The sequence below is a fragment of the Salmo salar genome, chromosome ssa01 (assembly GCF_905237065.1).
Source record: "Salmo salar chromosome ssa01, Ssal_v3.1, whole genome shotgun sequence".
In the NCBI taxonomy this organism is placed as follows: Eukaryota; Metazoa; Chordata; class Actinopteri; order Salmoniformes; family Salmonidae; genus Salmo; species Salmo salar.
In genome coordinates, this window is record NC_059442.1 from 73,974,096 (window position 1) to 73,999,263 (window position 25,168).

A 25,168-nucleotide genomic window follows, 5' to 3' on the forward strand; every position below is an offset into this window, starting at 1 on the left:
GTCTGACTGACTTTCAACTTCTTCTCCGGTAAACTTTTACAATACCGAGTCAGAATACGGTAATTTATGGCAAAATCCTTCGCTGTAATCCTGATTGATTTGTTCTGTAACTTCACCTGCCTCACTGCCTTTAACATTATGCCAGGTGGTGTGCTGCCATTCTGTCTTTCTTTTATAATTTCTAACCTTCCTTCCTTCCTTCCTTCAAAAACACATTTCCTCATTGCAATTACATATTCAGTACAGGCTTATCACGCCCACCTTCCCATCTACTATCCTTGTTGCCACAATGCAATTCATAACACTGCTTCATACAGTGTCATACATTTAGAGTTGTGTGTGTGTGTGTGGATATACTGTCTCATACAGTAGGCATGTAGTGTGTCAGTAGACACACACACGCCAGAGCCTGTCTTGTGTAGTCCAGGGATATGTCTGCTGCTCTATAATAATCAATTTGCAGTAACATTTAAGACTTATCAGAGCTGATTACACAATATCAATGTTTTTTGAGCATGTTCTCTGTGTTTATGTATACTGGGGCAAGTTGTCACATGTGAAGACTTTCCTTAAGGTCATTGAGACAACTTGCCCCAAACTGACATGTGTGCTAATGTTGCTAAATCTCAAGTTTAGCTCAACATAGGACTGCAGCTAAAGTATCAAAAGACACGTTATTGTCTCCTCTACTCAGTGCAAAATTATAATTTTGAACATTCATACCTAAAAGTTTTATTGCATAAAATGTAAAGTGCCAATTTTTAAGGGGAAAAATAAGGAACTTATCCCCTCAGATTAGTGACCTTGACCACATGTGAACAGGAAGTTGACCATAGAACATGTAGTCAAACAAAGTAGCTATTTGAGATAGCGCCTCTAGTGTTGGCGGTATGAACAGTTTGACAACTTACCCATGTGACAACTTTCCTCGCTCTCCCCTACTAAGCTAATCAGAATCAAATACAAATTCACTATAATTGTAGGTTACCAGGAAGCTGCCCAGCACAATCAATGAACCAACAGCATCGCCTAGGGCTATACGTTCTCTCCCAGACTCGTGGATAGACATTTTGGAGTGTAGCTTTCAACTTGCTGTTGAACTTCTTTCTTCAAATTGATCGAGTACAGTGAGGTGAGTTTTAAAAGCATGACACTGTTTTGATGATGTGTTTGATGTGATTTTTCATTTGCATTGATATCAGAGTGGTTAGAAGGACAATAGAGCCCTGAGTACCAGGCTGTTAGGACCTGATGGTAGTTAGTGAGTTGGGTACTACCAAAGCATGTCCAGAGTGCATAATATGAGAATACCGTTACTCAATGGTCATGTGGAATTTTACTGCGGTCTTGACTGCTGGTGTGGCGTTAATACGTCACTGCAACAGCCCTATAGTATGGAGGCCCTTCTGTGATTGGTAATGTGGTGATTTTAAACTGCATCATATTAGTTAATTAACAGTAATTTACTAATAGTCTGGTTAAACCAGACTGACCATGGCTGTGCTCAACGGTGAACACAGCATTCACTAGGCTAATGTACTAATGCTGCGTGTTAAAATCCTACATCTTCAGTGACTGACTACAAGTGTTCTAGGGGTGTTCTAGCCATGTGTATTGTTATCTCCCCAACAGGCCGTATTGTACTCCTCTGGCAATCTAAAAACAAATATGGAATGTGCCAAGCGGAATGTTCATGTCTTGTTGTTTATATTTAGGCTAATATTCTAAGAGTGTGTAGCAAGGGAATTTGTGCTTGATTGTTTATAGTATCAATGTTGTTCATGAACAAGACAAGTTCAATGAAATGGTCTGTTAAGTAATTTTACAGTTAAGTCCCAGAGGTTAAATTGCCCTCACTGTGTCTTTGTTTCTCCTACCTGTACTTTGTGTGCCTAGCTCTGTTATGGCATGGCTCAAGAAACTGCAAGAACAATGGATATCTTTTTTTTTTTCTGTGTCTTTTCTAAAAACAGTTTCAAAAACCGAAATGTTGTTTTCTTGTATGATTTGAGTGTCTGCTGTATTGTGCACTGATTTCTAAATGACTGGAGTTCTATTGTTGTGCAAGTAGCTTTGAAATAAAATGTTCAACTTTATTGATCAAGCCCTTGTATCAGTCATCACAGCGATTTGGTGTCAAATTCAAGTCTGTCATTGCAGAGATTCATTCTGAGGAAATGGACCAAAGGATACAGCTAAAGCATTGGGAAAATGTTATATAGTAATACAATACAAATATCACAGTATTTTAAACCAACAGTAATGTAAAGTAGTGAAAGGATGAACAAAACCCATAGGCTTTAATGTATAAATTAGGTTTGAGGGATGACCGGTGAAATCGGCTCTGTCTGATGATTGATTCTTCAACCATTTCAAACTTGACAGGTTGATTGTTTCTGTATCCATAGGAAAGCACAATATCACCATCTGCTGGTCTGTATCTGTCCTACAGTCGGTGTGTTTGTCTCTTATGTCCGACTGGATTCAAACCTGGGTCTTTGCGTGCCAGAAGATTGTGTTAGGCGTTTAGTTTGGGGAACTAATGCAAGTCTTCAATAAATTCACATTCTGATAATATGCCATTTCCAGCTCCAGGTAGATTAAGATAAGGTTTATTGGATTGTGGACTGCCCCGATTGACAAAAGATACCCAGGAGTTGCACGGCTCCAATTCCACATCTGCCCTGTCATGCCAGCTTAGAAATTGTATTACACTGCCTGAAGGGAGATAAAGACACAGATTACAAGCATACAGTACATGTACAAATACTCTCCATTCAAAAATAGAGATTATAAGGGATTATATTTCACTGAGTTCTCAGATGCAAAATTGAATGTTTCCATCCCCCAAATTTCTAACAATAGCGAGGTAACTATAAGTAAGGCTTAATGGAGGTAGGCTTGGATTTGCTTGTCCAGAAATTACAGAGAGGGTTAGACATGGAGATCCTATAATTCACCATGAATCAAAGCAGGATCTCTATGATGCTAGAGTTCTCATAATACCTTGTGTGTAGTAGAACAGGTGTAGAGGAGAACCACTAACGTCACTCTCTGGTCTCACTCAGATGAAGACAGCACGCTGCCCTCTCATCCTTGCTGTGCACCACCTCAGAGCATGCATGAGCCCCGATCCATACGGCCCGGCTCCGGCCTGTCAGTCGTTTCAACTCGCTCGCCAACGATATTCCTTTTCGCCGATCCTCGCGAACTGGTCTGACACAGTCTTCACGCTGAGCTGTCTGAGGTTATTAAAATTATGACTAGTTACTCCGGAGAAATAATCCCAGTATCGGTCATTACGAAATAGTGGGATTTGTTAGATTGAGACATTTGCAAACTGTTCTTTTGGTTGGACTGGTTTTGCCATCCTAAACATATTTACAGTTACTGACAAAGGAAAAACACATGGCCCATGCAGGAAATCTAAAACATTTGGCAATCTACAACAACTGAAGCATCACACATACACACACAATCACTTATATCCTTACCTCCTTTCCCTGAGCCTGCTCCCGGAGTCTGAGAATGAATTTCCCCTGACCCCTCCACCTCCCCTGGGCCTGGAATACACACTCCTGGTCCAGGAGGGTCCTCTGGGTGGGTTTGGCAGGGAGCCTGCGACCCAGGGGCTCCTTGACCACCTCCTCTATCAGAATGTAGTCGTTGGCGTTGCCCGCAGACAGCAGGACGCTGGACTGTGTGGCTTTGCTCAGTGTCTGCGAGTGAAATGGAGATCAGGTAAAGGCATGATCTATCATTTCAACATCCTGCAACTCTGTTAAGCTAAGGGATGTAGTTATGGAAAGGTAACCACACCCAAATTCATAGACTGATGCAAGTACTGACAGTCTATTTGATTCTCTAATCACACAGAACATCTTAAACATTAAAAGTGTGCCTGACTCTCATATACCTGTTGGATGAGGTCATTGGCTGTGATGTGTCGGGGAGCTCTGAGGGTCATCTGTGATTGGTCAGGAGACACTCCATGTACTTCCACCAGGAAGGAATCATCCTCCAGTCCACAGCTTACCTCCATCTCTATATCTGTCTTCCCTTCATTCACAGGCTGAAACAAAGGTGAATAGTAAACTTATGGTTAAAGGTAGTGTTTTTTTTATAGACCTCAATAATAGTATAATTAATAATGACAAAGAATGGCATAACTGGTGAATTCCACACAGACATCGAAAGGAACAGGGTCAGCTGCAGTTCAGCAGCCCCAGAGCAGTTTTGCGGGTTGAACAGGTTGAGTAGAGAAAATACCAAAATTATTAGAATTCCAGACTCTGAAGCAACAAAATGGGAAAACTGTGCAATGACTTTCTTACCTACTGAAAGTCATACATGGGGCGGCAGCGTAGCCTAGTGGTTAGAGCGTTGGACTAGTAACCGAAATGTTGCAAGATTGAATCCCCGAGCTGACGAGGTACAAAATCTGTCGTTCTGCCCCTGAACAAGGCAGTTAACCCACTGTTCCTAGGCCGTCATTGAAAATAAGAATTTGTTCTTAACTGACTTGCCTAGTTAAATAAAGGTAAAATAAAATATATTTGATCATAAGAGAACGGAACAGTGATTTTGAGTAGGTTGGAATGCACCCAGACCTTTTCTCTCGTTTTGAGGCACACTCTGCCCAGGTAGCCTTCATCAGGGTTCCAGCTCTGAATGACCCTGAGTATCTCCTCCTCAGGCCTGATGGGCCTCTGCAGGAGAGGCTTTCGAGCCTCTCCCCTCTCACCCCTACTCTCCCCCCTCTCCCGGGGGAATGCCACCCTCTCTTCCATCAGGAAGCAAGAAGAGAGGGAGAAGCGAGTGGAGGAGGAGAGGGATGGATGGATCTAGGTGGGAGAGAGATGAAGCATTATATTGTTTCAGTCACTTTGCTGAAATGAATCTCAAAGATCCAGATCATCTTTACCTCGCCCCCCTCAAAAATACATTCCCATAAGAGTTTCAGATACAATGGAGTTGCCCAAATGTGTAGAATGTGGAGGTACAGCAGGTACAGTATATGGTGAAGTGAGAAGATGCAATGCTCACTCACATTGTGTAGGAGCTGTCTGGCAGTGGTCCTCTCACTCACACCCACCACTATGAAAGGCTCAGGCCCAGGGACTCCATGTACGGTGACCTTGTACTGCACAGAAGCCCTTCGCTCCTCTGTACTGAAAAGCTGGGACACACACACACACAGCATGAGTTTAGGGGTAATGCAGGGCCGAATCAAAATCCTGCAGACTGACCGAGTTGCTGTCCAGGACATTAGTAGGAAAGAATCTGCACTACACATTCACTCACTAGACACAGTCCCTACACACTTCACTCAATATTACTGTACACTACACACTATACACTCACCCGTGATGCAGGCTGTGAACCTGCTGCTCCACTGTCTTCAGTTCTATGGCTGTAGATGAACAGACTAGAGACTGGCAGGGCCTCGTTGTGCTGATTCCTCAGCTGCACATGTCTGTATCCTGCCACACACACACGTTTTGGAAATAATTGCCACTGTTAGTATTGGGAATATAATGCTCTCATTTGACAGCATTGTAGCTTTTTCTCCCTTCAAGTTTTCTTACCCTGCTCTCTCTTTTAAAACAAACTTTATATGGGCATAGCATTTCTACAGTTCTGTGTGAATTCAATTAGCTAATCACATTTTAAAAGTTTTATTTTCTTTTTTTCTGTAAAGTATAGGAATTATTTCAACACAGACCGTTTGATTGGATAGCGGGAAAAATATTTAGAGAATCCGTTAGCTGAGCCAAAGCTGCCAAGCATAGGCTTGATGTGACAGAGAGACTTCATGTCTGGTCTCAGAGTAATGTGGGAACCAATGGGACAGGACTGGAGTACCAAATGTTCCTGAATGGAAAAGCACAACAGTCTCCAAATGCGTTTTGTGCATCCCTCAAAAACGAATGAAACAAGCCGATGATTTACAATTAAATGTTTATTTACAAAAAGCCTGGTTTAACAAAAAAGTAATGCATCGAAAATAGTCAATAACAAAAAAGAAGGGCCTGCATTAAAAACACAATTAGACGAAGGGGCAAGAACATTTAGGCCACAATTTGGTAATGAGTAGTAGTCCCAAGGAGTCGCAAGGTGTCAATGAAGTTCCAGATCGTGGGTTGTCTGGTCTTCTCAAAAAAGAACCCAAGTGACCGATACCAGGTCTTCACTACGCTGTTGGTCTTCCAGATGTCTTGTAGGACAACATCGTGGTAGTTACACATTTCTAGAATAAAAATATATCAACTTGTTAGACATTTTATTATTTGTCCCATTGTCATCAATGCTATGGCCTAATAATTAATAACACAACAAATATCTTCTTGGCCTAATATACCTAGGCTACTGTTTGTAACGTCATACCCGTGTTATATTCCGGGGCTTTCTCTCCAGTGCCAATCCACGTCTTCTCAAAGTTCTCCAGAAAGGTGGACAGCTCCGGACCCAGTTTCCTTCAGCTCCTTGAAACACTTCACCACGTCAGCCGGCAGAACAAATGCGAGTGTGTAGAACATCTTGATGTGGTGGGTCGCTGGCTCTTCAGCACTTGGAACGCACAAGTATTTGTTGCAACAACAAGTTTGCTAAAAAATATAAATATAATATTAGATGGCATGTTCAATTCAAGGTGTTTTGCCCTATTTTGTAATAGGACACTTTATTAGACTAAAGCAATCATTTAAATTTAGTCCTAGTTTTATTTCATGTGTAGGCCTATGGCAGCACAAATCTGAATATAGACCTACAACAATAATAAAACACATTTAAACAGGCCTACAATATAATATAAAAAAACATTTATAATTAGGCTATATAAATTGTTGGTACATACCTCAGACTTATCCGTCATAACAATATAGGCTGCTGCATAAACCACTGACTCCATCATGCAGGTGGGGTGCATCCTTTCTGTGCATCCTTTGAATGGTGTGTACCTCCTGGCACAAAGATGGGATCTTCTTGAATGATCCATCTGCAAACAAATGCTTGCATGCCCGACCGAATTCTAAGTTGGGTTTGTTGTGAAGATAAGAAATCTGTCCTGGTCCACTGTCGTGCTGGAAGAAATGGTGTTCATGGCCTTGTTCACGCGTGGTGCTATGATAGATCTCAGGTAGGATTGACCAGGTTGGAGAGGGTTGCAGGTAGGTCGGAATCGGAGAGGGTTGCCGGTTCAGACGGCGTCGGGTCTCCCCCATCAGTGACTCCCGCCTCAAGGATGACAGGGTCGGGAAGAGTTCTAGGTTCAGCCACGTCTTTACCTGCTGCCATGCCATGGCTCTCAGGGATGGTTTCAGCCAGTACCGGCGGCGCCTGCTTCTTCTTTTGCCGGTGATTCTGTAGGTCTACACACTTTTTTACGTTGTGTACAGGGTTGTTTCTGACAGTCTCGGACAACTGATGACTCCAAAACGCTTTCCTCGGTCTCCAGATTCCTCTTCTTCAGATTATTCAACTCCCATTTACTGTCATGTTCCACACCTGTTGACCTGTCACCATTCTATCCGGGTCGTAGTTGGATATATTGGTCCCCCAGTCAGTGAAGACCATGGGACCTCGGAACTTGTGAGAATTATTTGATGCACATGCAGTATGAATTGTTTTTTGTAGGCTTTTGTTCCATTTTGTAGATGTAGGCATCATGTTCGATCCTGCTTCCCGGTATTGAGAGGGTCACTGCTTCAAGTGAATTGAAATTGAAAGCTCTACTTGTTTTGGGTGCCGGTACGGATGGATAGCTCAGAGTCTGCTCTTTTTCTATCGATTGGTTGAATGACAGTTGAGTAGTAGTAGTAGTAGCTTGGAAGGATAGCTGTTGAGGAAAGGAGTGGCCTATTTGTACAAAAAAAATATAACGTTTATATATATATTTTTTTTTACCAACTAGGTTATTTGCAAGTCTATTGTTGGACTATCAAGGTCCCTCCAAAACGATGTGTTAATAGCTCTGACAGTTCTTGCAGTTTCTGTGTCCTTGCACAAACAAAAAGGATAATTTCAAACAGAATAGTTTGTGCATGAATTAGGCTTATTATAGCAGCATATAGGCCGACATTTGCATTCAACAGTAAGGCCATAAGCCTAAAGTTTGGAATGTCTGGAGTTTTAATCATGACTGCATTTTTCTACGCTAATTTGGTAATTAGTCTTTTTTTCATCTGAAAGGACTGTAGCTGTACCAGGCTTGGGTCTTCTAGTCTTTTAATAAAAAACACAATCTTTGTGTGTGTGCCTGTGCTTAAAATGAGGTTAGTCCATGGAAGATAAGTCAGAGATAAAATTCTGTAGCATGTGTGTGTCTCTGTGTGTGTTTTTTCAGTGTCTGTGTGTGTGCCTACTGTACCTGTCCTGAGTGCTCTGAGTGGTATGATCCTATGAGCCGTGGTCTGGGAGCTGTTATGTTCCACCACAGTAAACCGTAGGAAGGCCAGGTCAGCCATGAGTATGGGGAAGTGGAAGCTCTGGTTCCATATGGGGTTCAGGGGGTTACGGTGGATGGGTTTGGTGCGGAAGTGGCACCCGTCTGCCTGCATGCCCATGATGTCTACCTCGATGTAGGGATTGCCTGCTGTGGTCCCTGGGCATACATTCTGACCAGAGATGATCTGGAAGGAATGGAAAGAGAGAGAGAGAAGGAGGGAGGGAGAGAGAGAGAAGGAGGGAGGGAGAGAGAGAGAAGGAGGGAGGGAGAGAGAGAGAAGGAGGGAGGGAGGGAGAGAGAGAGAAGGAGGGAGGGAGAGAGAGAAGGAGGGAGGGTGAGAGAGAGAAGGAGGGAGGGCGAGAGAGAGAAGGAGGGAGGGCGAGAGGAGAGAGAGAGAAGGAGGGAGGGAGAGAGGAGAGAGAGAGGAGGGAGGGCGAGAGGAGAGAGAGAGAAGGAGGGAGGGCGAGAGGCGAGAGAGAGATGGAGACCGAGAGAAAGACGTCAATAAAAAAACGTTGCATTAGATTAACTGAACAAAAAAGGAAACCAGTTGACACTGCTGCTTTTGTGGATCACTAGCTACTTGTTGTATACTACTGTTATCATGTGATTGTACACTGAGTGGACAAAATATTATGAACACCTGCTCTTTCCATGACATGGACCAGGTGAAAGCTATGATCCCTTATTGAAGTCACCTGTTAAATGCATTTCATTCAGTGTAGATGAAGGGGTGGCGATAGGTTAAAGAAGGATTTTTAAGCCTTGAGACAATTGAGACATGGATTGTGTATGTGTATGTGCCATTAAGAGCGTGAATGGGCAAAACAAAAGATTGATGTGCTTTAGAACGGCTTATGGTAGTAGATGCCAGACGCAGCGGTTTGAGTGTGTCAAGAACTGCAAAGCTGCTGGGTTTTTCACACTCAACAGTTTCCCATGTGTATCAAGAATGGTCCACCACCCAAAGGACATCCAGCCAACTTGACACAACTGTGGGAAGCACTGGAGTCAACGTGGGCCAGCATTCCTGTGAAAAGTTTTCGACACCTTGTAGAGTCCATGCCCCGAAAAATTGTGGCGGTTTTGACGGCAAAAGGGCTTGCAACTTAATATTAGGAAGGTGTTCCTCAGTATATGTACAGTGCATTCAGAAAGTATTCAGACCCCTTGACTTTTTCCACATTTTGTTGCATTACAGCCTTCTTCTAAAATGTATTAAATCGTATTTTTCCCCCTCTTCAATCTACACACAATAACCCATAACGACTAAGGAATAACTGAAATATCACATTTACATAAGTATTCAGACCCTTTACTCAGTACTTTGTTGAAGCACCTTTTACAGCCTCGAGTCTTCTTGGGTATGACACTACAAGCTTGGCACACCTGTATTTGGGGAGTTTCTCCCATTCTTCTCTGCAGATCCTCTCAAGCTCTGTCAGGTTGGATGGGGAGTGTTGCTGCACAGCTATTTTCAGGTTTCAAGTCCGGGCTCTGTCTGGGCAACTCAAGGATATTCAGAGACGTGTCCCGAAGCCACTCCTGCGTTGTGTTGGCTGTGTGCTTAGGGTCGTTGTCCTGTTGGAAGGTGAACCTTCACCCCAGTCTGAGGCCCTGAATGCTCTGGAGTAGGTTTTCATCAAGGATCTCTCTGTACTTTTCTCTGTTCATCTTTCCCTCGATCCTGACTAGTCTCCCAGTCCCTGCTGCTGAAAAACATCCCCACAGCCTGATGCTGCCACCACCATGCTTCACCGTAGGGATGGTGCCAGGTTTCCTCCAGACGTGACGCTTGGAATTCAGGCCAAAGAGTTCAATCTTGGTTTCATCAGACCAGAGAATCTTGTTTCTCATGGTCTGAGAGTCTTAAGGTGCCTTTTGGCAAACTCCAAGTTGTCATGTGCCTTTTACTGAGGAGTGGCTTCCATCTGGCCACTCTACCTTAAAGGCCTGATTGGTGGAGTGCTGCAGAGATGGTTGTCCTTCTGGATGGTTCTCCCATCTCCACAGAGGAACTCTGGAGCTCTGTCAGAGTGACCATCAGGTTCTTGGTGTCACGTCCTGACCATGGTAAGCTGTTATTTTCAATGGTAGAGTAGGTCAGGGCGTGACAGGGGGGTTTATTCTATGTGTTCTATTTCTATGTTCTTAGGTTCTAGTTTTTGTATTTCTATGTTGGTTTGTTTGGGATGATCTCCAATTAGAGGCAGCTGGTACTCGTTGTCTCTAATTGGAGATCATACTTAAGTATGGGTTTTTCTTCCTGGGTTTTGTGGGTGATTATTTTTGAGTAGTGTTTGTTTCTCCTCTGCGTCACGGTTTGTTGTTTTGTCTATTCAGTTATTTGATGTATTGCATAGTTCACAGAGTAAATCAAATGTGGAACTACACACACGCTGCACCTTGGTCCTCTCCTTTTGACATCCGTGACACTTGGTCACCTCCCTGACCAAGGCTCTTCTCCCCCGATTGCTCAGTTTGGCCGGGCAGCCAGCTCTAGGAATAGTTTTAGTGCTTCCAAACTTCTTCCATTTAAGAATGATGGAGGCCACTGTCTTCTTGGGAACCTTCAATGCTGCAGAAATGTTTTTGTACCCTTCCCCAGATCTGTGTCTCGACACAATCCTGTCTCGGAGCTTTACGGACAATTCCTTTGACCTCATGGCTTGGTTTTTGCTCTGACAAGCATTGTCAACTGTGGACCTTATATAGACAGGTGTATGCCTTTCCAAATCATGTCCAATCAATTGAATTTGACACAGGTGGACTCCAATCAAGTTGTAAAAACATCTCAAGGATGATCAATGGAAACAGGATGCACCTGAGCTCAATTTCAAGTCTCATAGCAAAGGGTCTGAATACTTATGTAAATAAGGAATTTCTGTTTTTTATTTTTAATACATTTGCAAAAATGTCTAAAAACCTGTTTTCGCTTTTTCATTATGGGGTATTGTGTGTAGATTGATAAGAGGGGGAAAAAACAATTCAGTCAATTTTAGAATAAGGCTGTAACGTAAACAAAATGTGGAAAAAGTCAAGGGGTCTGAACACTTTCTGAATGCACTTTATACATCCAACTATTACTGCTATTTACTCACAGTGAGAGAGAACAAGGCGGGGCTCATTCCCTCTGGGTCTCTATCCAGGGGGCAGAAGTTTCTGTAGAGTGGGCAGCTGGCGTCCCACAGGACCGGGGGCTTCAGTACGTACCCACAACCCCCGTTAGGCTCAAACATGGCCGCGTTCAGCTGCAGGGGCAGGTCTGTCAGAGAAGGAGAGAGAGAGAGAGAGAGAGAGAGAGAAATATGGTCACTTTCAGAAAGACTCAAAAAGAGGTTTGTGCTCCAACAACTAGAATTTCAGACAGCCAATGCCATTTTCAAGAAGGATGTTGTCGACTTGTGCTCCATTCAATTGACTTCCCTGATTCAACTTCTGAAATAATGAATTTGCCAAACCCCTTGTCCCTTTGTACTTTCAACTGAATGCAGACAGCGCCAACTCATTCTGCCAGTAGGTCTAACATGGTTTGCTTGAATGAAGCTAGCCAAATGAATTTCCCACTTTAGGCATAATAAAGCAAACATGACTTAGTTGACGACTCCTAGCGTCTAGCTCACCATCGGTCTGGTAGTTGAGAGCGACCAGCTGTATTCCATGCAGCCAGAAGAATAGGGGACTGGGGTTGGTGGAGTCGATACGTGTGGCTGCTGGGTAGGTCCGCAGGAGCTGGGCGCTGGTGTGTTGGATCAGCTTCCGGGAGTAGCGGCGACACAGGCGCTTGGCAGCGTTCTCATTGACTGAGGAGACGTGATAGCATTTTGGGGTGCGGATGAGGGAGCTGAGGGAGGCATTACAGGTGTACGGAGGGGAGGTGGGTGATTCTTCCCAGTTGGGGCGGGGGCCCTCTGATGCTGCTCCTTCAGATTTAGGGGAAAGGGTTATGAGAGATGTGTGTTAGAGGTATGTGTTTGTGTGTGTGTGAGACACACTGACCGCAAAGGGTTTAACTTTCAAGTATATCCAAAAGATGTCTAGTCTGTCTAGGAAGTAGTAGCAGACCCTTAGAATTGAGTTAGAACTCTGTGAGTATTGGGTCCATCTGGGTCACAGATAGATAGTCACAGGGCAGAGAAGAGTAGCCTACCTCGCCCTGGGGTGCGCATCACTGTCGATGGGTCCCCTGGAAAACCTTTCCCTGGGGGATTCCCAAAGATGGACCTCCTGCCCTTTCCTCTAGAAGAAATAACTTCTTTTCTCTCTTTTCTCTCCCTGGGAGTCTCAGATGGAGTAGGAGTGGATAGACCTGGGACACACACACAGAAGTCATCCAAATGTGAAAATAGTGAATACCTTTGCAAAGGGGTCTCACAAGTGAGACAAATGCTTCAGAGATATTATATAGGCCTATACCTACAATTATATCAAAAGACTGGAAACAAACCTATTTACAAAGAATTGTATAGTTTGTTTACAGAAGAGGATGTAATGTAAGGAAGTACCTGGGAATTTGACAGCTTGACAGTAGATCACCAGATCTGAGAGCTCCTGGGCTATCTGACGTCCTTCCTTCTTGCTTCGAGGCAGCTTGAATTCTTCCTCCAACTCCTTGCCAAATACCTGTGCGTATGTGTGTGTGTGTGTATAAAAATACAAAAGAGACAGAACTATTGCAGACAAATACCAATAATATACATCCATGTCAAATATGTATTTTTAATGTTTAACCCCATGTCTCATGCTGTGATTAATCAAACATTAAGGTACAAACTGGTTAATTAGCTTTTTTGTCTCTGTATTTACTGGATCCAACCAAATGTGACGAATGGAGATGGAGGACAAACTCACCTTTCCTTTGTTGTGAGTAGCACCCTCACATTTCTTCATCTTCTTGGGGACTTCGTCACTGTGTTCAGTCTGTAACTTCTCCCCTGATGAAGACTTTCCCTCCGGTCTATCCTCCAAGATATTATCTGTATCAGTGTAGACATTCCCAGCCAAATACATTATTATTGCAGTCTAAACAAAAACACGCACTCATTCAGTATAATCTAATTTGATGTTTTCGGTGACAAAGAACTATGTAACATTCAAACATTTGGCCAAAAACTATTGGCTTTCAAGCCATCTCTTGTCTTTGACCCAGTTGGTAATCAGATTGACTGTCAGTGGATACTCATTCAGTAGATAAGAATCTTTTGAATATCGCAACCCCCTTGTGCAACGGACACAGTCACAGCCAGTGGACTAGAGCACTGCACAAATCTATTCAACAACAGGACAACAAGCATGCGGTGGGTTTAGCTAATCTTAAGTGATTAATTTGATTACTTATATTACCTTCTGGGACATAAGAAGCAGGAGATAAAGTGGGGACGTCAGCTGCAGAGGAAGAGTGAGTAGGGGGTCACAGGATGAGTAGAAGAATTGGGATAATTAAAAGTATGCTGTCTGAGGGTATTATGAGGGTGTTACGACCCAAATGGCTTGACTATAAACTGGCAGACACTGGGATGCTATTGATGGTGTGATCATACCATCAGATAGTGATTCGTACTCATAGTCGTATTCATCCTCATACTCTTCTTCCTCTTCTTCCTCATTGTTGATGGTTGGGAAGGGAGGAGGCATCACACTACTGGCCTGAGCATGCATCTGTGCCAACTGGTGAGCCTGTATCAGGAAGAGTTATTTAGGACAATCTTAGTTCATTCTAATTACGTATCAGTGTACCATCATTTTAGGTACATACAGTCCAGCACATGATATAAAGGACTGGATCAGTAACTGTTAATTAAGACAACTTTTGTTTAGTGTGTTCATTATCAGTGGCCTTGCTTTCTGTTTGAGGATGTCCACCGGCGTCTGGTGAGCTTTCAGCTTCTTGTTCTTGAGGAGGATTTTCCCCCTCAGTTGCCATGGTGATGGCAACAGCGGGTCGTCCGAGAAATCACTCCCAAACAGGAACTTTGTCACCAGCTTATCCCCAAACACAGTCTGTTGAAGGACAAAACACAAACACACCATCAGAGTTCTAATCTGTTTTTCTAAGGGAGACGGATTATGATTGACTTATTAAAGGCAATGTATATGTTCCGGTTCACTAACTCTATACCTAACCTAAACTCTTACCCTAACCCCACCCCCACCCCACCCCTCTAACCATAACCCCACCCCTCTAACCCTAACCCCACCCCCTCTAACCATAACCCCACCCCATCTAACCCTAACCCCACCCCCTCTTAACATAACCCCACCCCCTCTAACCATAACCCCACCCCCTCTAACCATAACCCCACCCCTCTAACCATAACCCCACCCCTCTAACCCCACCCCTCTAACCCTAACCCCACCCCTCTAACCCTAACCCCATCCCCTCTAACCCCACCCCCTCTAACCTAACCCCACCCCTCTAACCATAACCCCACCCCCTCTAACCCTAACCCCACCCCCTCTAACCCCACCCCTCTAACCCTAACCCCACCCCCTCTAACCCTAACCCCACCCCTCTAACCCTAACCCCATCCCCTCTAACCCCACCCCTCTAACCCCACCCCCTCTAACCATAACCCCACCCCCTCTAACCCTAACCCCACCCCCTCTAACCCTAACCCCACCCCCTCTTACCCTAACCCCACATTTTGTTGTTGATCTGCCACCTGAATATCCACTTTCTTGAGTAAAACACCAACAAGCTTGAGTTCCCATTTAACATCTCAACATTTCAACAATGAACTGGACAGGATAGTAAGTAGGCCTACTCACCTTGAAGATGTTGGCCATCTTTCGTTGCTGCGGCAGGGAGCAGTGATTCTCTATGGACAGCATCACAGGCAGGTCAGAGGTCACGAAGGCTGATCGGTTCACTGCTTCCACCACATCCTGCAGGAATGGGAGGAGGAACTGGATTACATGTGCGGCAGGTAGCCTAGCGGTTAGAGAGGCGAGCCAACAACTGGTGGGTTGCCAGTCTGAATCCCGGTTTGACAGGAAAAATCTGGCGGGAAGTGAGCTGGCAACCCGAAATGTTGCTGCTATCAAATCCTAGATGCTGTTGTGCCCTTGAGCAAGGCACTTAACCCCCCCACAACAACAGCCTCCCGGGTGCCCAGTGTGGCACCCTGCACCTCTCCAAAACTGGTCTATGTATGTGTGTGTCTTTCGGAGGGGTTGGGTTATAAGCGAAAGTCAAATTTCGGTTGGACCTTGTGTGCAATTGACCAATAAAGTGATCTTATCTTTTTTTAGTTCAACTCAGCTCAAACCTGCTCAAACCAACTCAACTCTGTTTAATTCAACCCAACTGAATTCAACCCAGATCAACTCAACTTACCCAACCCAATTCAACTCAGCTCAATTCAACTCAACACACCTTGAAGGGTATGCGGGTAGTGAGGGTGTGTCCATGATAGATGATTGGCATGCCATCGTCTCCATCCCAACAGTCCAGTTCAACACTCCTGCATCCCTGCAGGAGCACCTGAGACAACAAGAAACCAAACAAACAATAATGTAGCGACCTTAGCACCACACCTGGAGACCTCTATGGCTTGGATCAAGAAGGTATGGATCTCTTGATGTAATTGGATTAGACGCAAGGACTCAGGTTCAAGCCCTGATAGGGCTTCCCTCCAAATCTGCTACAGGAAAGGCTTTTCACTGACAGTTTATTAGCACAACAGCTGTATTGCTGTAAACTCAATCGGTTTGAGTAAATAACATTACATGGAGTATTATCCCCATCATGGTAATACCGAGTGTTCTGATTCTCACCTGGCTGTACAGCTCCACAGATGACTCTCCCTTGAGTTGGTGGGCAGTCAGGTAGGTGTTGTGTGATGTAGCGATGTAGTAGTAAGACAGAGGGTACTGGAGCTCTAACACATTCAGCTGAGACTCCTCCAGTTTGGAAGCAGAGTTGTCCTTGTCCATCAGATACCTTATAGCAGGGGAAAGCAAAGTTTATTTCTGAATTGTGGTTCTTTTTGGCTCAGTTTGTAAGAGCATGGTGCTAGTAATGTCAGGGTCATGGGTTCAATTCCCGCAGGGATCACAAACGTACACTAAAAATACTGACCGTGCAAATCCCTCAAAGGACATCCAACCAATCTGACGCAAACTGGCAGACGGTTCAAATTTCTGAAATACACAACACATGTCTCTTACACTAATTCAGTGGAAGATTGTCTGACAAAAGACAAAGTAGAAAGTATACACACACACACACACACACACACCCATGCACAGACACCGACAATGACACACACACACACACACACACACACACACACACACCTGGATGATTCTTAGGACTTCATCATGCGAGTGGTTCTCTCCCTGACAGTTGACCAGGAAGTCATTGAGGTGCATGATGGTCATGCCCAGAGCTCCCAGCGAGACACTCTCCACGCCAGTACTGTTGGTCACGATGCTGGCTGCAGCTATGGCGTCTGAAATATGCTTCTGATTGTCTGACATGTGTCGCTTGATCCGGATGGAAAGGCCAAGATCCAGGCTGTTACGTGTCAGAAGGTCTAGTATGGGGGAAAATTCAAATAAATATTTATAGACTTGACTTCAAAGCAAATATGAGTAGCTGAGTATATGTTAGGGCACTTAAGAGCTTTTCACACTGCACATTTTCTGAGCTTCCTGTGAGTTTCTAGTTTGAAGACTTATTTCTAGCCTGCTGTTATTTCTAGCCCGATTCCAGATCTGTTGTTGCTTTTCTCACCAACGCCAGTGGTCCGTAGCAAGCCAAGCATTACTATACAACACATACAGATCTGGGACCAGGCTACATTACTCCTATAGAATCTAAATGGAATTGACGCCAACTGGGCAGGTAACTCACCCAGGTCTGGCTGCAGTTCTGTGACTGTGTCGTCGATGCTGAGGTGAGTGTAGAGAGGAGCAGGCTCAGAGGCAGACTGACCACAGGGCACAGCATGGGCATCAAACACATCTTTCAGGTCCTTACGACTCCGGATACTACACACCAACATGGGAACAAAATATGTAGGCCCCAATTCACTCAATTGTAGGTCATGCTAGTGAGCAAATCAAACACACTACTGAAAGCCCTATCTGGAAAGCCACAGTCTGCCATTGATTAAATACTGGCTATATTTTACACTGGCAAGTACACTGGGAAAATCATAAGGAATGTACCTTTTATCAACAGTTAATTTATTACACAATTTACAGCATAGATCGATACATGTTGAGTTAGAGCAGATTACCTGAAGGACTTAAAGAGCTCAATAAACTCAGTAAAGCTCATGGTGCCATCTGATACCATGAGGTTCTGGAAGCTCTTTGATTGGCTCTTACCCCGGCTAGGTAGTGTCTGATTAGACCTATTACTGAACCGAGAAGCCAATAAAAATACACATTAAAAGAGATGTTATGTGTACCGAATTCCAGCACAAACATCATCTCACACACAAATGACTGAAACATTAAGCATATACACACTCACACACTTAAGCAATAAGGCATGAGGGGGTGTGATATATGGCCAATATATCACGCCTAAGGGCTGTTCTTTTCCACGGCGCAACGTGGAGTGCCTGGATACAGCCCTTAGCCGTGGTATATTGGCCATATACCACAAACCCCAGAGGTGCCTTATTGCTATTATAAACTGGTTACAAACATAATTAGAGCAGTAAAAATAAATGCTTTGTCATACCCGTGGTATATACCACGGCTGTCAGCCAATCAGCATTCAGGGCTCGAACCACCCAGTTTATAATGAAGAATATACCCCACTTTGTAGCATATTACCCCGGTTGAGCCTTCTGATTGGAGGCTGAGGATGAGGAGGAGATGGAGGAGGAAGATGTGCTAATGACCATGGATCTACTGCTGGAGGGGGAGAGAGGCCCTGGAAAACCATAGGAGCTGTTGTCATCTTGGTCCTGGTCTTGGTCTTGGTCCATGTTGTCTGTTGGGTCCGGTGCACTCCGCACTAAGATATCCCAACCACTCTTCACCTTATGTGACACCATCTCATCATCTGTGGCATCCCCACTGTCCCCCTATCACCACACGCACAAACACATACACACACAAACAATTTAGTTATTTTATTGAAACTGACTCAACATGCTCTTCCAACCCAGCACCAGGAATTTGTGCAGGAGTTCTCTAATCTCTACGGAAAATATGTTTTCTCACCCTAGTCACAGCCTTCTTTTTCTTTTTATTAGAGCTACCAGTCTTCTGATTGGAGGTCACAGTGAGATGGCTGCTCTTCTGAGATCCAAACTTCTCCATGCTACCAGCACCCACACTCCATCTCCTGCCTCCAAACAGCTCGATGGCCTGGGCTAGTGTCGGACCCTCGTACCTGCCATCCTCCTAGAAGACAGAGGAACACTGTTGAAGTGCCCGAGTCCAGGACTCACTCGTGTCACGATTTTCATGACTGGTGACACCATTAGTGTCACCTGTAGTGACTCTGACTCAGACTGGAACACTATGGAATTGGGACTTAACTCTGACCTGAGGTTTAGTAACTTGACTCCATCACTACATCACAGTCCCTCACCTGATAGAGGTTGATGTACTTCCTACGGAGCCACTGCAGCCTTTGATCAGGGAACCTCCTCATCCTCCTGTGAGCAGCTAACAGGGCCTGCAGCCCAGAATACACCATCCTAGCTGTGTTTCTGGGGGCCACAAAGTGTAATAACCTGTTGTCTGTTGTATGGAGCCCATAGAGCAGAGTCACCCCACACTCCTCCAGGCTCAACCCACATGAGAGCTTGTTCTGCAGGCATACCGCCTGAATGTCAGCCCCTGGATGGCCCATGAAGACAGCTTTAGCCACGGAGAGATCCAGGAATCCATCCGCCAGGCCTTTCAGTATGGACTGCCCGCAGTACTGAGGCCTGCAGTGGGGGAGGGTCTGACCACCAGCCCCTGACCCGGTGGGGCTCCGAAGCTTGGATGAGTCAGGGACAGGGCTAGAACCAGGGAGGCCCCCACCACCACTATGGAGCTTGGCCCAGGTGAGGACACAATTGTCAGGTTGGAGTCTGAGCAGGCAGTGGGCGGTGAGGTGGGAGTCCTGATCGTAATGGATCACAGTAGCACCCTGCTGGAGGAAGTGCTGCACGTGGGGGTGGAGGGTAAGGATGTACCAGGGGATGAGCTCCGTACCATGGGCAAAGGCCTTCTGAGTCCTCTCACCACTACCCTGGAGGTCTGGGTCTTTGCCCTGTGATAGGTCAGATGGGTCACCCGCAGAGTCGGAGAGATCGCCCACGGTGAACCTGACCAATTGCGGAGAAGATGGTTTTCAGGAGAGGAAAATGACCCCCAAAAACATTCAAATTAATGCAGATTATATACAATTAGACACCAACACAAATATTTCTAAAGAAGCAAAATGCAAAACAAATGATAATGCATTGACAATTATATTTAACACAATTAAATATTGAAATGAGGAGCCAACTTCACCTAGCTTGTATCAGATAGCAGATTAACATATCGTATGGGGTTGTGGTACCAGTGTTTCCAAATTTTATTGACACTCTCTAGCACAATCACAGCCAAAATCCAGCACAATCCACTAAAAAGTTAGGTGCTTCCATTGTGAACGCTTACTGGTTGCGGTAGCCGTCAATGAAGGAGTTTTTACGTGAACCAGGGATGCTCCCATCACCAGCCCCTCCGGACTCCTCCCCATCCTCAGACTCCATACTGCGGTTGCAGCTACGGATGGTCTGTAGGATGTTATTGACGGTTCCTTCCTTCTCTGGTTGGTTGAGCCCATCTGGCCCCGCCCGTTGCAGGAAGTTGTCCTGTCCGTTGTAGTCAGAGAGAAACTATGGAAAGAAGACATGGTGGTGTTTAAGATGGGAACAGTTACTAAAGTATATTCATGATGAGTCGGGTTGTGTGGAGATTCACTTTTGGCCTAAAGGGATGGACTTTGATAAGAAAAAGGTCTAATGCACTTGATACTTGGATAGAACTCACTAAGGACTTAATTGGTCCACACACACGCAAACAGTTGTGAAGAAGGCATGACAGCGCCTCTTCCCCTCAGGAGGTTGAAAAGATTTGGCATGGGCCCTCAAATGCTCAAAAAGTTCTACAGCTGCACCATCGAGAGTATCTTGACTGGCTGCATCACTGCTTGGTATGGAAACTGCACAGCCCTTGATTACATGGTGCTACAGCGAGTGGTGTGGACAGCCCAGTACATCTCTGGGGCCCAGCTCCCTGGACCTCTATATCAGACGGTTTGAAAGGAAATTGTTAAAGACTCCAGCCACCAAAGCCATAGACCGTTCTCTCTGCTTCTGCACGGCAAGCGGTACCGGAGCAACAAGTCTGACATCAACTGTCTCCTGAACAGCTTCTATTCCCAAGCCATAACACTGCTAAATAGCTAACAAAATGGCTACACAGACTAGCTGCATTGAGCCTTCCATTTTGTTTTTATTTTCCCACTGACTATGCACACTCGCACACTCACTCTATCCACCCTCTACACACTCACTCACACATACACATACTGACACTCCAACACACATACACCACACACACACATTTCATTTGCTCACACACACATGACAAGCACACACGTTCATACTGACTCCACAGACAAGCGCACACACTCACATACAACCATCACACACTCACATACAACCATCACACACTCACATACAACCATCACACACTCACATACAACCATCACACACTCACATACAACCATCACACACTCACATACAACCATCACACACTCACATACAACCATCACACACGCTGCTGCTACTCTGTTTATAATATATCGTGATGCCTAGTCACCTTAGCGCTACACATATCTACCCTATACCACTCCAGTATCCCTGCACATTGTAAATATGGTATTGGGACTGAGCCTATATATAGCTTCTTACTTTCTCATGCTCTTCTTATTTCTATTTCTTGTGTTTCTGTTCTATTTTACTTTTTTTGATAGAACGAAAAATATTGATTACTGCATTGTTGGGGAAGAGTTTGCAAGAAAGGCATTTCACTATACTTGGGCATGTGACAATACAATTTGAAACGTTAAACTTGTTATTTAAATGTCTTGTAAGGAATATCACAGAAGGAAGTATGGGAAACAACAGGTGGAAACAGGTGCAGTGATGTCAATGCTCTAACTTGATCCTAGATATGTTTTTACTGTCTTGACAACTCCTATGGCCATTGTCACACCCCCCAAACAGATCTGAGACCAGGCAAAAAATGTATCATTCCTCACCTCCACAGAGTCCTGTGAGCTGAGGCGTGGTCTGAGGCTGATCAGGCTAGCTGCTCCATCCAGGGCCTCCCCTAGCTCTCTCAGAAAGACCCCACAGAAGGGCACTACCCTGCAGCCCGGGATGTGGAGGGCACGCGAAACCACCTTCCTGTACTCTGCAGACGTCTCGTGGTGCGCCATGGCATCCTTCAGGGCACGCATGGTCTCGATGTTTGACTGATCCATGAACTGCCACATCTTAAGCACCTTGCGAGACCTGAAGGGTAGGATGGGGAGATGCTGAGTGTGAATAGAGAGATGCTGAGTGTTCCCTTGAATAATTGGTTCTATCCTTGTTTCTACCTGAGTCCAGCCAGGAACTCCATGACGGTGTTATAGTTTCCCATGTTCCAACAGCACCTGGCCACATGGACCAGACATGAGAACACCTCTCTCTTCTCCTCCATAGAACCGGCTGTCATAATCATCCACGTCACCCAGGAGCTCACCTGGAAAATACAGTAACTGTAAGTGTAACAAACTGGGTGCGAATCCTGGGTTACCTTTGTGTAACAGGACTGCGTTAGCCTATTGAGCTAAAGCCAAGGCATTAGCTCTGGAAGCCAACACAAGTCTTCAGGGGCCTCATTTAAAACCGTTGCATAAATTTCACACTCAAGTCTGTGCACATACTATACATACAGTTGAAGTGGGAAGTTTACATACACTTAGATTGGAGTCATTAAAACTTGTTTTTCAACCACTCCACAAATGTCTTCTTAACAAACTATAGTTTTGGCAAGTCGGTCAGGACATCTACTTTGTGTATGACACAAGTAATTTTTCCAACAATTGTTTACAGACAGATTATTTCACTTATAATTCACTGTATCACAATTCCAGTGGGTCAGAAGTTTACATACATTAAATTGACTGTGCCTTAAAACAGCTTGGAAAATTCCAGAAAATGATGTCATGGCTTTAGAAGCTTCTGATAGGCTAATTGACATAATTTGAGTCAATTGGAGGTGTACCTGTGGATGTATTTCAAGGCCTACCTTCAAACTCAGTGCCTCTTTGCTTGACATCATGGGAAAATCAAAAGAAATCAGCCAAGACCTAAGAAAAAAATTGTAGACCTCCACAAGTCTGGTTCATCCTTGGGAGCAATTTCCAAATGCCTGAAGGTACCATGTTCAACTGTACAAACAATAGTATGCAAGTATAAACACCATGGGACCATGCAACCGTCATACCGCTCAGGAAGGAGACGCGTTCTGTCTACTAGAGATGAACGTACTTTGGTGCGAAAAGTGCAAATCAATCCCAGAACAACAGCAAAGGACCTTGTGGAGATGCTGGAGGAAACGGGTACAAAAGTATCTATATCCACAGTAAAGCGAGTCCTATATCGACATAACCTGAAAGGCCGCTCAGCAAGGAAGAAGCCACTGCTCCAAAACCATCATAAAAAGCCAGACTACGGTTTGCAACTGCACATGGGGACAAAGATCATACTTTTTGGAGAAATGTCCTCAGGTCTGATGGAACAAAAATAGAACTGTTTGGCCATAATGATCATTGTTATGTTTGGAGGAAAAAGGGGGAAGCTTGCAAGCTGAAGAACACCATCCCAACCGTGAAGCACGGGGGTGGCAGCATCATGTTGTGGGGGTGCTTTGCTGCAGGAGGGACTGGTGCATTTCACAAAATAAATGACATCATGAGGGAGGAAAATTATGTGGATGTATTGAAGCAACATCTCAAGACATCAGTCAGGAAGTTACAGCTTGGTCGCAAATGGGTCTTCCAAATGGACAATGACCCCAAGCATACTTCCAAAGTTGTGGCAAAATGGCTTAAGGACAACAAAGTCAAGGTATTGGAGTGGCCATCACAAAGCCCTGACCTCAATCCAATAGAAAATGTGTGGGCAGAACTGAAAAAGCATATGTGAGCAAGGAGGCCTACAAACCTGACTCAGTTACACCAGCTCTGTCAGGAGGAATGGGCCAAAATTCACCCAACTTATTGTGGGAAGCTTGTGGAAGGCTACCTGAAACGTTTGACCCAAGTTAAACAATTTAAAGGCAATGCTACCAAATACCAATTGAGTGTATGTAAACTTCTGACCCACTGGGAATGTGATGAAAGAAATAAAAGCTGAAATTAATCATTGTCTCTACTATTATTCTGACATGTCCCATTCTTAAAATAAGGTGGTGATCCTAACTGACCTAAAACAGGGAATTTTTACCAGGATTAAATGTCAGGAATTGTGAAAAACTGAGTTTAAACGTATTTGGCTAAGGTGTATGTAAACTTCTGACTTCAACTGTACATAAGCCTACTTCAATGTAAAATATCAGCTACTAATTTCAACTGTATACCGGTATTATAAACAGCACTGCCTATGATATTGCAAAACTTGAAATACATATAGACTATCTATTTACTAGGCTATTAGGTCCAAGTAGTGTCGATCATTGTCACGGATGGGCTATTGCACCAGATGACAACACCAGGTTCCACTACTATCAGCTAAAACCAGAAGAAGTGGCTCCAGTGGGCACGCGATCACCAACACTGGCCAATTAAGGAGTGGGAAAACATTGCCTGGTCCGACAAATCCCGGTTCCTGTTGAGTCATGCTGATGGCAGAGTCAGGATTTGACATAAGCAGCATGAGTACATGGACCCATCCTGCCTGCTGTAAACGGTACAGGCTGGTAGTGATGTACCGCCGTCCAATATGCAGAAACTGCGTGATACCATTGCGTCAGCATGGACCAACATCCCTGTGGAATATTTCCGACTTGTGGAATCCATGCCCTGAAGAATTCAGGCTGTTCTGGAGGCAAAGCGCTGTCCGACCCGGTACTAGATGGGTGTACCTACTGGCCGGTGAGTGTGTTCTGCAATGATTATGAAAATAAAATAAGTAGGAAAAGATTCTTATGTCTAATTATAAGTTTTATTTTATACCCCTTCTTTCTCCCCAAATTTAATTTTGTCTCATCGCTGCAACTCCCCAACGGGCTCGGGAGTCATGTCATGCATCCCCCGAAGCACGACCCGCCAAACCACGCTTCTTAACACTCGCCCGCTTAACCCAGAAGCCAGCTGCACCAATGTGTTGGAGGAAATACCATTCAACTGAAATCCGAGGTCAGCCTGCAGGCACCCGGCCCACCACAAGGAGTTGCTAGAGCACGATGAGCCAAGTAAAGCCCCCCCCAGCCAAACCCTCCCCTAACCTGGACAACACTGGGCCAAGTGCCTTAAACCACTGCCCCCTAATTATAAGATTTCTATGTCTAATTATTTTAGATTCTAAAAATAAAACAGATTTTCGCTCTTCTCAATAATGGTTGCATTGTTAATATGTTTTCCTGTTTTTAGTTTTTTATGAATAAGCTTTTCATCCTATTCTCCATTTCCACAAATATTACTTACCAGCTTGCAATACA

The 25,168-nt window shown here is 44.6% G+C and overlaps 2 protein-coding genes and 1 long non-coding RNA gene across 5 annotated transcripts in view; 1 reads left to right on the top strand and 2 right to left on the bottom strand.

Moving 5' to 3' along the window:
• Positions 1–2,096, top strand: part of LOC106608512 (hypoxia-inducible factor 1-alpha inhibitor) — a 41,606-nt gene extending 39,510 nt beyond the window's left edge. The window contains exon 9 of the mRNA XM_045722093.1: positions 947–2,096. The gene's annotated coding sequence lies outside the window, so the exon portion shown is untranslated. The remainder of the gene's footprint in view (positions 1–946) is intronic.
• Positions 2,069–25,168, bottom strand: part of LOC106608514 (1-phosphatidylinositol 4,5-bisphosphate phosphodiesterase epsilon-1) — a 42,467-nt gene continuing 19,367 nt past the window's right edge. For 2 of the 3 annotated variants that reach the window (XM_014206466.2, XM_014206473.2), the window contains exons 5-33: positions 22,062–22,207; positions 21,720–21,975; positions 20,069–20,289; positions 19,005–19,731; positions 18,632–18,814; positions 18,239–18,492; positions 17,692–17,814; positions 17,304–17,440; positions 16,745–16,983; positions 16,527–16,588; positions 16,223–16,388; positions 15,822–15,929; positions 15,215–15,331; positions 14,288–14,446; positions 13,987–14,122; positions 13,790–13,831; positions 13,298–13,422; positions 12,952–13,069; positions 12,597–12,755; positions 12,070–12,369; positions 11,548–11,711; positions 8,369–8,630; positions 5,365–5,483; positions 5,051–5,179; positions 4,611–4,844; positions 3,917–4,072; positions 3,495–3,719; positions 3,007–3,242; positions 2,069–2,718 (exon numbers count right to left, since the gene is read on the bottom strand). In XM_014206466.2, coding sequence (XP_014061941.1) covers positions 3,048–3,242; positions 3,495–3,719; positions 3,917–4,072; positions 4,611–4,844; positions 5,051–5,179; positions 5,365–5,483; positions 8,369–8,630; positions 11,548–11,711; positions 12,070–12,369; positions 12,597–12,755; positions 12,952–13,069; positions 13,298–13,422; positions 13,790–13,831; positions 13,987–14,122; positions 14,288–14,446; positions 15,215–15,331; positions 15,822–15,929; positions 16,223–16,388; positions 16,527–16,588; positions 16,745–16,983; positions 17,304–17,440; positions 17,692–17,814; positions 18,239–18,492; positions 18,632–18,814; positions 19,005–19,731; positions 20,069–20,289; positions 21,720–21,975; positions 22,062–22,207 — 5,262 coding nt within the window. In that variant the 3' untranslated portion in view covers positions 2,069–2,718; positions 3,007–3,047. The remainder of the gene's footprint in view (positions 2,719–3,006; positions 3,243–3,494; positions 3,720–3,916; positions 4,073–4,610; positions 4,845–5,050; positions 5,180–5,364; positions 5,484–8,368; positions 8,631–11,547; positions 11,712–12,069; positions 12,370–12,596; positions 12,756–12,951; positions 13,070–13,297; positions 13,423–13,789; positions 13,832–13,986; positions 14,123–14,287; positions 14,447–15,214; positions 15,332–15,821; positions 15,930–16,222; positions 16,389–16,526; positions 16,589–16,744; positions 16,984–17,303; positions 17,441–17,691; positions 17,815–18,238; positions 18,493–18,631; positions 18,815–19,004; positions 19,732–20,068; positions 20,290–21,719; positions 21,976–22,061; positions 22,208–25,168) is intronic. The other variant, XM_045722087.1, reaches the window with a different exon arrangement.
• On the bottom strand, positions 5,492–8,356 carry LOC123743781 (uncharacterized). Its single transcript, XR_006770659.1, has 3 exons — positions 6,857–8,356; positions 6,388–6,608; positions 5,492–6,250 (listed from the first exon to the last, which is right to left on the bottom strand). It is a non-coding gene; the product is annotated as an uncharacterized lncRNA (long non-coding RNA).